Raw genomic sequence first — 12,808 nt, forward strand, 5'->3', positions numbered from 1 at the left:
ACCTAAATGAAAGGTTTTTGTGGTTTGTTGGATAGAATTGTGGTTTAAAACATAGGCAAACCGAGAGAGAAAGACAGATAAATGCAGAGGAAACTGACAAATCCACAAAAACCTGCATGAGCGCTATTTATAAGGTTTACTAATTTATGGATAATGCATATACCCATAGTGCTGTTTATTGATCGGGTCTGTGGACCCAAGATCTCAGTTTCATCCAGTAGAGGGCTCTCTCTAGTAGGGTGACGTTATTGGTTATCAATTAAAGCCAATTAAACAGAACAAAAACAAAAGATCAATAAGATTGTTTGTACATTATGAACCCCCCCCCCCCCCCCATAATAAGAATAATAACAATAGCTATAAAATGATATTACAATTTTTATCATTTATGTCATAAACTAAATCCTAACCAGTGAAACACTTTCTTCAGCGTATTTGGGAGTTAATCAATTCATGATGGATTTTTTTTAAGACAATTTTGAAGAAAAAAAAAATAAGAAAAAGAAACAAAACAATAATACAAAAAATAGGATACTGCACGGAACCATAAACAACACGGATAAGAGCCCATTAATAAATATTATTATAAAGAATGTGATACCAAAGAAAATAACAATAGCATCTTCAGTAAGTCCATACGACGATGCTGTGAGCAAACACCCTGCAAAATTGCTCTCACTTAAGGAAACAGAGATGGGTCGGGAAGGCTGGTGGACAAAAAGGTAACAACAAAAAAAGAAAAGTCTCCCAACCAGTCCAAGCGTCAACACGAAAAAGAGCAGGGGTCCAGGAGGAGATTTGCATGGCACCCTCTCCCCGGACCAACAGCGGTCCAGGTCTGCAGACGTCACTGGTCGATGATCTTTGTTTTCTCCCCACCTCTCGGTGGAGGAATACAAGTTTCTCATCCAGCCTGGGACGGGACGGTCTCCTCTGCCGCTCTTCTCCTCCATCTGTCGGCTTGCACTGGGCTAATTTTCCTGTATGGTGGATATACTGCTCAATACTTCTTTCTTGGATGATATGGGGGATCATTCAAAAAGTAAGTTAATCGTTCTTTTACTGTTTTTACTGCCATTCTGGGGTTGTGTTGTGAGTTTTTAGTATCCTTTTTAAGACACATCCGGCGTGTAGGGTCTTGACTTTGATGATTAATTGCTCGATTAATTTTGGCATTTGCAGGATAATACCTGAACATAAGGCGTGATCAACTGACTGTCTTAACGAAATATCACTTTAATTTTCCTAAACCAATTATTATAGAAACTTATATTATCTGTTCGTGCGATTTAAGTGACATATGCCTTATGTTACTGAAGATATTTTTAGCTCCTGTGGCTTTTTTTAAATAATAATTTTGTAATATTCCTGGAAATACCCACATATTTGTTTTGACACACGCAACATTTTTTTTTCCTAAAGTGAAGGGGTAAAGGGGGTTTACCAGGGATGTCATGGGGATTAAAAGAATGCGCACAGTGTTGCATTAACGCCTTCCCCTCCTTTAACAGAGAAGTCGGGAATCGCAATGTGTGTGGGCTGTGGAAGTCAGATACACGACCAGTACATCCTGAGAGTCTCCCCGGACCTGGAGTGGCATGCAGCCTGCCTCAAGTGTGCAGAATGCAGCCAGTACCTGGACGAGACCTGCACATGCTTCGTCCGGGACGGAAAGACTTACTGTAAAAGAGATTATGCAAGGTAGTGCAGCATTTAGGCTACTACTCATGTTAAGAAAGAGAAAAGACAAAGTTGTGGATTAAAGGAAGCAATTAAGAGGAGACTCAATATTATTATCCTAATGCTTGACTAAAACTATATGCTAAACACCTGAGCTTGCACTGTTTGTATTGTTTTGTTTTTACATTTGTTTTATTTCATATATATATATAGCCTATTTGTGTTGCATTGTTGGAGGAACGTGTGACTCAATATTTTCATTGCACAACTTCACTGTAGCTGTGTATGACATTAAAACCGTTGAACCTTTAAATCTTTAATAATACTGCAAATAAGTGCTAATGAAATTGTGTATATATGGGACCTGAAATAATTTATGTTGCAGGCATTCAGATTTATATTATTTCTTTCTGTCAAGTTCACAGCTGTTTAAGTTTGCGTTAATGGTCAGAGATCAAGATCAGATTCCTTTAATTCAACAACTTTTAGGGCTATGAGACCAACACAGTCTCCTTGGTGCTTTTCAGGTTATTTGGCATCAAATGTGCAAAGTGTAACATGGGCTTCTGCAGCAGCGACCTGGTGATGAGAGCTCGGGACAACGTGTATCACATGGAGTGTTTTCGGTGCTCAGTATGCAGCCGTCACCTCCTGCCGGGGGACGAGTTCTCTCTGCGGGACGATGAGCTGCTGTGTCGGGCGGATCACGGCTTGCTGGTGGAGCGGGCCTCTGCAGGCAGCCCGCTGAGCCCGGGGAGCATCCACAGCAGACCGCTGCATATCTCCGGTAAGAAACACACTGTTTATTATGAATCGAAGAAAGTACATGAAAATCAACTGGACAGGCCTAAACTCGTGCATAATTATTATTATTATTACTATTAGTTTTATTATTAGGATGATCACTACTGCTTAACTTGGTTGAAAACGTTTTTTAATTTTTTGGCAACATTTGAACAAAGTAAAATAAAAAATGTTTGTGGTCATATGCATTAATGTTTCATGTCACTGGTTAGGATTTTAGTTCTGACATGATAAAAATGATTTATATTATTTAATAGAGATTTCCTTTAGTGTTGTCTATGGAAGGCCTATACAGTTTATCTGCAAAGTTGTATCGGTATACCTTCAAATAGCTCTGCATAAGCTAATATTTCTATAACTGCAAATGGGAATTAGTTACTTTAATTTCGTGGTTATCTATTTTTTATTATTTATTTTATAAAAGTTTCCAATAAAAAAAAAATGTTCTCCTCAGAACCGGTTTCAGTCCGGCATCCTCCTCATCACCGGAACCACGTCCACAAGCAGTCTGAGAAGACGACCCGGATCAGGACTGTGCTGAACGAGAAGCAGCTCCACACCCTGCGGACCTGCTACAACGCCAACCCGCGACCGGACGCTCTGATGAAGGAGCAGCTGGTGGAGATGACCGGCCTTAGCCCCAGGGTGATCCGGGTCTGGTTTCAGAACAAGCGCTGCAAAGACAAGAAGAGGACCATCCTGATGAAGCAGCTTCAATCACAGCATCACAGCGAGAAAACCGTGAGTAATCTTGTTGATAACTTCTTTCATGTTTTAATTATAAGGCTTGTTAATCATTCCTCAACCCAATATATTTGACAATTCCTGCTTATAGGGCATATAGGCTAATGTTAAAATGCCCAGCTATAAACGTGTGATTCATTTGGGAAAAACAAGGGAAACTCAATACAAGTCTTGTGAAAGATCAGGCGACCGAATAATGTTCATATGCAATCTTATTGTCACACCTCTGCTCGATTATTTAAAGAAAGCAACCATGTTAAATGGCTGTGCGTTTGTACATAACAATTTGATTTAATTTGATATTAAAAAAATCCTAGTATATATACACAACTTGGACTGTTTATTGTGAATAAAAAATAAAATGATTTGTGACAAAGCTCTAACAATAAAATGTAAAACAAAAACTGATTTGATAAAACATTAACATTTTAAATAAACAGGTTTTAGCCTATAATTTCATTAATCAGACAACAATAGTTCATTGAAATACTAAACTGAATTATTTTTTTAATTGAAAATAAATTGCATTTTTTTAGTAGATCACATAACATCTATTTTATTATGAATTACAGAATTAGATATAAGCCAATTTAATTGCAAATTAAAATATTTTGAAATTGGAAAATACAAATGGCTGATATGATTTTAGAATGCATTTCTACATATGTGTGTAATAATGAAGTTAAATCCTTTGTGCATTTTTGGTTTGTTCTTTCTCATAATTCGATTATTAAAACGTCAAGAAATGATGCTACTTTTAATAGTGGCTTCAGAGCAGAACATATTTGAAATGATTCTACACTAGACTGCATCGTTGGCTAATATTTGGGGCGAACTAAATGTTTTTCGTTCTTCTTGCAGAACCTGCAGGGCATGACAGGCACCCCTCTGGTGGCAGGCAGTCCGATCCGGCACGACAACAGCGTGCAGGGGAATCCTGTGGAGGTGCAGACCTACCAGCCACCGTGGAAAACCCTCAGCGACTTCGCCCTGCAGAGCGACCTGGACCAGCCCGCCTTCCAACAGCTGGTATAGGATTACATTTAATACATTCCGATGAAATAAAATGATAGGCTGTTTAACAGGCTATGATACAAAGGCACTGCTAAGCTCCCCCTCTGAAAAATCTATAGAAGAGAATGAATTGTATTACTTAATTTAAAAAAATTCAGTTTAACTTGTTTCTTTAATTAAGACACACGTTTTGAAACACTGATGGTGTGATGCTTGGAAACATATATCATTTAGTAATATTGACACCTTTGATTTCAAGTGCAAACCATAAAAATGAATATCAAACTTGTAGGCCCCCCCATGGGTTCACTGGATATGATGATATTGCAAAATGAGCCATGCTAAACATTTGTTTTTGTATGTGTTTATAGAAAACAGAAAACTAACAAATGCATGTAAAATATATAGGCCAGGCTACATCAGTATGAACAAAATCACTTGTGGATTGTTGAGTGTTACGAGTTAGAAGAAAATGATCTGTTATATAATTTTAAAAAAAAAGTTTATTGTTTCTGAATTGACCTGACTTCCGTTGCTTTCTCTGGCAGGTGTCATTCTCTGAGTCGGGCTCTCTGGGCAACTCCTCGGGCAGTGATGTGACCTCTCTCTCGTCTCAGTTACCGGACACACCGAACAGCATGGTGCCGAGTCCCGTGGACACGTGAAGAGGCTTCGAGGTCAGCTGGAGCAGCCGAGCGCGCACCCGCGTCCTCTGCATGGGGACGCGCAGAGACCTCTGTGACATTCAATCAAAGAAAAACGAATTAAAGGACCAGGATGGATTAAGCTGGAGGATACCTTCATGTTACGACCGGAGGATTGGAGGTCTGACTCCCTTTACATTTAGGCGTTTAAGCGCATTGCGTTGCTCAAGGACACTTCGGCAGGACACACGGCTGTTGATGGACATCATGGGCTTCTAGTTATGGGACATTTTACCACAATGCCAATACCTGAACTGGCCAAAGCGTGGTGAATATTTTACGGGATTCAAACACGTATTGGACGTCCTAAGGTTACATTGTGTTTATCAGGAATACAAACTGTGTAAATGTGCATGATTTGTAAGTTTCAGTATCGTCTCTTGTAAATTAATGAAACAGAAAATAAGTTATTATTATTTATTACGAAGACAGATATAGCCGAGCTTACCAATAAAACCAGTTTAAACTGATGATTGCATGCAAATTCTATTTGTTTCGTAAAACTGAAGATTTCTTTAAATTGAAGTAGACAAACATGAATCAGTTTTAAAGTCAATGGTAACTACTGCTTAAAATGCTTGACACTGTTTGAGTTGGTTAGAGTTGAAATAGCTCCCCAGCTTCTGGTACTACAATTCAACATTTTACAAGGGCTAAAACTCATACAAATAAATACCTAAACTCAAACTATATTTCAGCGTTACAAATGTTCAGTTTTCCACATTTTTTGGTGTCCTCCTGTCAGCTTCAGGTCATAAACCCTGAGGTAGCAGCAAAGAAGCTCTGCTTATATTTACGCCTGCTCAGTTTCTGAGCCAAGTGGATCAGTGACTGATGGCTGACAAGATATTAAGCTTTTGGCCCATTTGTCATAGGTCACTGAATTACACGCAAAAGAATGAGGTATGAATAATCATCCTCACGATATTTTCCTTAAATTAAATAGAATATCTTGGCGTTAAAACAACAAGGGCTTATGTAAATCAATATATGCATAATGTCATGTGCTTGCAATAGCGATACAACGATCAAATGTTTCTTATTTAGACAAATGTCACAGTATCATACCGACCTGGGGCTTATGGTTACAAGTCTAGACAGAGGAGAGGCAGCGGCGGCCGCTTATCTGCTGCTGGCATCACCTGCAGGATACACTGAATGGACCCAAAACAAAGCGCGCAGCCGCGAGAGGGGACTCCCAGTCCGCGGACGCATCCTGGCGTGTCTTCAGTTTATTTTCATTCCAGTAGGAATCCTGACCGGCAAATAGCCGCTGGACAAAAGAGCATGCAGGTCAAGCCGGGACTGACACACTACACCTCAACAATTTGTTTGGTAGGATCGGCTTTTATCAGTTAAAGGAAGTGGAGTCTCGTTGAAAGTCACAATCCTTTCTTTGAGACAATACTATATCTTCTAAAACATTAGCGACAATGCATTTGAGAAGAGAATGTGAATTTAAAAAAACCTAACTAACTGCCCCCAAAAAGTACATTATAGCAAATATAATAATTTTGACTTTACATTTCAAAATTAGTAGACACATTGTCCAAATTTAAACGTGAGGAATATAAATATTCAACACCTTCCTCATTTTTAACATCAACACTGACTTCAAATTTAAACTGGGCAAGCTGAAATGAATGCTTCAGCGTTTTCACAGTGGGAAATGCAAGGGACGTTTTTTTTTTTTTTAAATGAGTTATTTTAACTAATTTCTTAAGCCTTCTTTTGCTAATCTCTATATTTTGAATACACCAATCTTTTACTTTCAATAAATCAGTACAATGCAAGTACAGTGGAAGAAAGCCACCTTTAACATTTGACACCATTTTGATGAAGTCACATTCTGTGGCATCAAACAAAGCATTTTTTGTATTCAAGTCTATCAAATCATAGACCCAATAAGGACATCTACTTTCATTGAATTGAGGGTTATAAAAAACAGCAACACAAGGCCAACCACAGAGACTTAATAGATTTTTAACTCATATTAATAATATGAATTAAACGTTGTACAGTTCACACAGTAAAATTGAGGAACAATTAATAGCCATAATAATTCTTTATTTTCCATGTCTAAAGGTAAATACGTCAATAAATTATATTAATATGCATGTGCCTTCTAACATAAAAAGAGAAGAACAAGATATAACTCTTAACAAAAGTTTGCAATCAAGGCAGGCCAGGTACAGTAACTTAGAACTGCATTACTGTATGAAGACTAAAAAATAACATTCTGGCCATTCACATTCAAAATAAGACAAATGCAACCAATGAACACAAACAGTATTAATGAAAATACTTAGCATATTATAAATTACAGTATAAGTAAATGTTTCAGTTTTAACTGCTTGGAAAACACATCCATTTCTATCTACATCAAGGACAAAGAAAAACAGACGAGTCGTTTAGACATTAAATGAAAAAGATGTGCATGTGTTCTAACTGCAAAGAACAACAATACATTTTGTGCAAATTCGTCATACACACCAAATTGATTTCAACGAAATCAAAACACATCCACCAACTGAGGATAAGGCTTCACAATCTTAACGTTTGACAAAGTCTGAAGGACATATGAGAACATATAACTAGTGTGCAGACTTTAAATCAGGAACCAAAAACAAAACGAAACAATATCACATCTCACATTTCTTTTGAAGTGTTTATACTGCGCTTATCCATCTTGAGGACAGTGTGCATCTCCATCACTCTTCCTGCTTCTTGAAAAAAAACTGCAGGGCTGAGTCCCACTGATCTCTTGGAAAGCGGTTAGACAACTCACAGTAATCCAGCTGCTGGGAAACTTTGTACACAAAGAGAAGAACAGCTATATTATACTGGGTTTCCAACATAAATCCTTGTAAAACTGGCAAGAATCAGGATTTCATTCAAATAAGTATAGATGAATCACAAAGAAATACATTTAATGTCATATTAAAATATGGGAAACCTGCATGCCTGTCTTTACATAACCATTCAAATATCATTATATAATTAAATATATGAAATTAATATCATTTATCACATTTTGGTTATGCACTTCATATTTATCAAATTAACTTACCTGTGTGCTTTATTTTGTTGTCTGAATCCTTCTCATTTGTAGCACAATCCTAGGGGAATTAATAGGAAGCATTAGTTCCAACTATAACCGGTTAGTGCAGGCTTTTTTTTTTACCCGTCAGAAATTGTCATTGTAATTTACTATTCTAACTTAATATCTTTAGTATAATGTGTGATTAAAAAAAAGTCTTTTAGGATCAAACTTTGGAGGAATGTTCTTGAGGTTAACTCAACACTAAGGGCAGCGGGGTAAGACCCCATGCATTATTGCTTTGTTTGAAAGAAATGACAATAGCATGTCCCCCTTTGAATGGAAGTTAATCGGTGTCTAAACAGTGATGGTTGCCGAGTGGTGAGGGGTGTGTTGTCAAAGGAAGATGAAGGAGACAAGCTGTTTACTGGGAGTTGAACCAGTGGCAGGTAAATCCACTGTGAAGGAAGACATTTATCTTTGTTAAACCCTGCCTGTTACACATTCACCGGGCTCCAGGAAAGCAACTGTTGTTGAGCCCATGCAAATCGGTTTGAAAATATTGAATTGTGTTTGGACAATTTATTCAAAAAGATGAGCTGTAAAGCCAAAGATGATGTTTTTGATTTTTAGTATGTTTTTAAAAATGTTTGGCCAAGGTATTACAACCGCTAAATCTGTATGCATCTGTGTGAAGAATAATGATCTATTTCTGCACATACATATACCAGATATTCGACCCATATTTACCTGAATGAATGTGGCCAGCAACACACAGCTCATCTCCTGCTGCAGGATGACCTTGTTGTGGGAGTTGTTGTAGCAGGCGGAGATGAGGGAGGGGAAGAGGACTCTGATGAGGCGCGGGTGGCTGAAGTACTGGAAGGGCAGCTGACACAGTTTCTGCAGCACGCTGGGCTGGCGGCCAGACTGCACTATCACCTGGAACACACAGGGAGAGGGCTAGTCACTCACTAAGCCCGTCAGTGGCACTGTTGGTTGTAAATCACCGCCCTACGTCCCTCCCACATGTAAATCTGCCACTAAAACAACACACAAACAGCCATTAGGAGGAGACCTGGGGGGCACAGCCTCCCGCCGCGCAATTATGGGCTATAAAACACAATGATGGGATGTTTTGTTCTTCCTTTGTACCAACGGTAGTAGCAGAGCTGCTATAACATAACAAGGAAACGTGAACTGTTGTCATTATTAGCGGTTAAAACTTCACTTTCGTGTTAAGCTCTCTGAGCAACAGTGAAGTTCAGAATCAGTGAAAAATCTGGAGTGAAGCTCAGGTTGAGAGGGCATTCATAGTGCAACATGGGGAATGAAGGGGGTGGGGGGGTTGGGATGAGGGTGACAAACCTCCACCAACAGTGTGGCCACCCCCACTTTAAGAAATGAGCAATAACATTAATGGTATTTTCACCCTGCCGACATCCTGCTCTGCATCACAGCCCGTCAATCACACACCATCACACCCGGCTGGGCCACCAGTATTCAACCAAATCACTCCCAGACTCATTTGATTAGAAAGGGGACCACTGCAAAGGGAGGGGTCCCGGCCTAATGCTCCGGTTATCTCCCCTGAGCATGGGAAGACCATGAGCACCCCTCTGAGAACTGAGGGTCAGCATGCTAAATCCTACCTGCAATACTTCACAGTTACAGACCGCGGGACTAGAGTCTCAATTCCAATGGAAACCAGAAGGCCAAGGTAAGGTCCCAAGTCATGGTGACATAAATTCACCAGATTTACAAGATTTTAAAAATACACTCTGTCCTTTGATAATGCACTCCAAGTTTGAGCAGCAGGATAAACAAAGCGATAATTCATTGCTTTTATCAGTTCAAGGTGAAGCTTCTCAGAGCTGCCCTCTACAGCGGCGTTCAAAGGGACACAGAACAGTGCCATTTCCTATCATCCTGTGTTTAAAGGGTCCATATGGACAGGTCAAACAATCTGAACCTTAATGCCATACAAATACTTGAAAACGTTAAGAGCCCCGAATTTGTCAACTTGAAATGTAAGTGTTAATTTTCGAAGCTAAGAGAACATATACTTCTGGTCTGATGTGTTCGCTGAGAGAAATATTGAATTAAGGGACAGTCTGGAATACGTTTCAAAGATGTAGACCGCTCTGAGTGGAAGAAAAAAATCCCCACAGTTTCACTGACTCTATAAGTGTTTTTTTTTTACAAAGGAATGTGGGGCTAGTTGGACAAATTCATCCACTGACGGAAGGAGAAAAAAAAAGACAAGCTCTGGTTGTTTTCAAAAGCAGAGCTGCTTATTTTCAGTTCATGTAGTTTTAGTATTTTCATGCTACTTTCCACTAAATCCTACATCATCATATTTATCTTGTCTGTTGCAACACAGCATAAAGACAAACTGGCATTGGGGGGGGGTCATAAATTCATGCAGCTGAATTCATTTGAAAGCCAAAACCATGATTCTGCAAAAGCTAAAGAATCTATTCATTCTTGGGACTTAATCCAGAATATTTATAGTTTAGGTATCATAATTTAACACCATAGCGAGTGTTGGATGTTAGAGCTGGGGCTCTGAGAAGATCCAACCCACAAATCACCCAGCAATCTCATAATCCTCGGCTACGCACAGCTCCATCTTCAGCTGCCTAAACAAATTGTCCACCTTCAAGTGCCTGATGCAGAAAGACATAAAACAAAACCTGGTGGCAGCAAGAGCACGGAGGTTACAAGGAAACCGAGTCCCCTGCCAACTTTCCACGCCTCCACCAGGTGAAGAGCAACACCAGAGCCCGAATGGTTTCCAACTAGAGATTATGTTGTGGTGGTGCCTCTCCCCGCTCAGCTGAAGTATCTGCAGCTCAAACGCTGACATCATAAAACTAACAACAAGCATCTGAAGCCATGCATCTGGCACTCGCTTATAATGCAGTAAAAGCTCAAGTGTCTTTGGCTGCTCTGTTTTTTCTTAAGTTCATAGATCTGGCGTTTTCAAACAGAGCTGAGTTTTATGACGCCTCCATTACATAACTTCCTCACTGTCCACAATGACAACAAAGAGTGTGTAAAGTTAATGTTGTGAAACACAAACAAATTCTCAGGGAAAACCCAGAAACCAAGCTGAAACTAAGTTAAAACAGATTCAAAAACGCAGAACAAAAAGAAGAGGTCCAGCTGTGCAAAAAAATCATAAATCTCAAAAAGCATAATAAGCCTGCATGAGGCTACACCACTGTTGGGTGAGGCACAGAAAATAAGGCAATCGGTGACAAACTTGGATGTGTGGAAGAATCTCCATTCATTGCAGCGTCTAGACAGCGTGAACACCTCAGGAGGAACCAGCCGTATATCTGACACTTGAATCCACAATACAAACCAGAACCATGAGTGGGACTGCCTTACTGATAAGACAAGCAGCACAGCATACACCACAAAACTGTTTAGTGCCTCTTTACAACATTTACAATGGCTGATTGAGATGTGCACAGGACGCTGTGTGAATTACCTTGGGACAATTGGATGCTAGCGAGGCAGACATTGACATAGACACTCCAACTTGACTTTTAGGGCAATTGTCAGTTGTTTTAAAAAACCCATAACAAACTGCTGTTTAGACAAAGAAGCTTAATAACTCTTTATTTATCTCTATGAGCTAAGACTGTCATTCCGTCCCAGATCTTCACTGCTGATAATTCTGCTCTGAAGCCAACCTGACGACAGTGTTACAGACAAATGGAAACTCCTCACTGAAAGGTTTGCAGGGATAAAAATGTCCTCAGCTTCACTTAAAGTCAGTTGGACCTGCGCTCACCCTTGAAGCAGAGAGTAAATCATCTACCGAGCTAACAATCAGGCCCTCTCCTGCCAGTCAGCGGAGAGTGTGTCTGTCTGTGTTCCTCTGCCTCTGTTTACTCTGCCGGGTGATACAGAGTGTGCATTCCCGGCTGCTGGCTCCCTATGGTCTGCAGGAGCTGCACTTACCCTGCAGGCAGTGAGGGCTTGGTTGTCTTGGCTGTAATGGACTGCTGAAGGGAGCGTTTCAACATCAGGTTAACACGAATTACAGGCCTTAAGCTTGGCTCGGGCCTGCAGGGAAGAGGAAACGCCCTCGTAGAGAATGGGAAGAAGAGGAATGACCCCACAGATAAGACTGAGATCTGGAGATATGTGTGGGATGTAAGCCACAGCTCATGCGATGCTTACAGGTATAAAGAAAACAGTTTACGAAATATAAGCACAGAGGGGTCAGGTAATCTCAAGAGCCAGTGCAGCGAAATCGATCCCATTACGTTTCTAAAACGTCTATACGCTACCTGGAATAAGACCTGACTCTGTGTGTATGTGTGCATCTTTGTGTTTAGCTCACTCTGCTTGCGTGTGTGTGGCCATTTTCCATGTAGGGAAAAAATGCAAAGTTTTCTTAAGATTTCCACACTCTCAAATTGCTTGTGTCTTTCTCAAACACAAGCGGGAATTTGGTGGTTTAACATGTCAACAGTTTACAATTACAGTCTCGTCAGCTCAGAGATTCAAATAATCATCACCATGGATGATTCACAAATGAATCACCAAATTCAAAGACGAGGAGATTACCGGCGCATGTCTCTTCAGGGAAAAAGGAAGTACAGTTACACGTCAGTTGTAAAAACGGTGTAATTTGTTCTGCTTTTTTTGTCAAAAGTTCTCTACGGACCTACCTAACAAACAATGAAACATATGGCTACATGGCTCGGAGGCCCCCACGAGCAGAAGCACACTTGAAAAACACACAAGCCTACATATGTCACTCTCCCAATAGCTTTTTGTGTGACAAGATGAATTATTCATG

General features: G+C 39.9%; 2 protein-coding genes across 5 annotated transcripts in view; one reads left to right on the forward strand and one right to left on the reverse strand.

The window, feature by feature from the left end:
* Nucleotides 1–763: 763 nt before the first annotated feature.
* isl2a (ISL LIM homeobox 2a) lies at nt 764–5,416 on the forward strand. Of its 2 annotated transcripts, none has more exons than XM_063911020.1 (6): nt 764–1,042; nt 1,512–1,701; nt 2,208–2,467; nt 2,939–3,225; nt 4,090–4,257; nt 4,791–5,416. In XM_063911020.1, the coding sequence occupies exons 1-6, from the start codon at nt 985–987 to the stop codon at nt 4,905–4,907; spliced, it is 1,080 nt and encodes a 359-aa protein (XP_063767090.1). In that variant the 5' UTR covers nt 764–984; the 3' UTR covers nt 4,908–5,416. The 2 variants fall into 2 exon arrangements, with proteins under 2 accessions (XP_063767090.1, XP_063767099.1); XM_063911029.1 differs by having other exon boundaries at nt 2,253–2,467.
* A 1,576-nt stretch (nt 5,417–6,992) lies between these two features.
* scaper (S-phase cyclin A-associated protein in the ER) overlaps nt 6,993–12,808 on the reverse strand; it is a 55,629-nt gene continuing 49,813 nt past the window's right edge. For all 3 annotated transcript variants that reach the window (XM_063903677.1, XM_063903693.1, XM_063903685.1), the window contains 3 exons: nt 8,737–8,928; nt 8,017–8,065; nt 6,993–7,755 (listed from right to left, as the gene is read on the reverse strand). In XM_063903677.1, the coding sequence (XP_063759747.1) occupies nt 7,658–7,755; nt 8,017–8,065; nt 8,737–8,928 (339 nt within the window). In that variant the 3' untranslated portion in view covers nt 6,993–7,657. The remainder of the gene's footprint in view (nt 7,756–8,016; nt 8,066–8,736; nt 8,929–12,808) is intronic.

Source organism: Eleginops maclovinus, chromosome 2 (genome assembly GCF_036324505.1).
Source record: "Eleginops maclovinus isolate JMC-PN-2008 ecotype Puerto Natales chromosome 2, JC_Emac_rtc_rv5, whole genome shotgun sequence".
Lineage (NCBI taxonomy): Eukaryota > Metazoa > Chordata > Actinopteri > Perciformes > Eleginopidae > Eleginops > Eleginops maclovinus.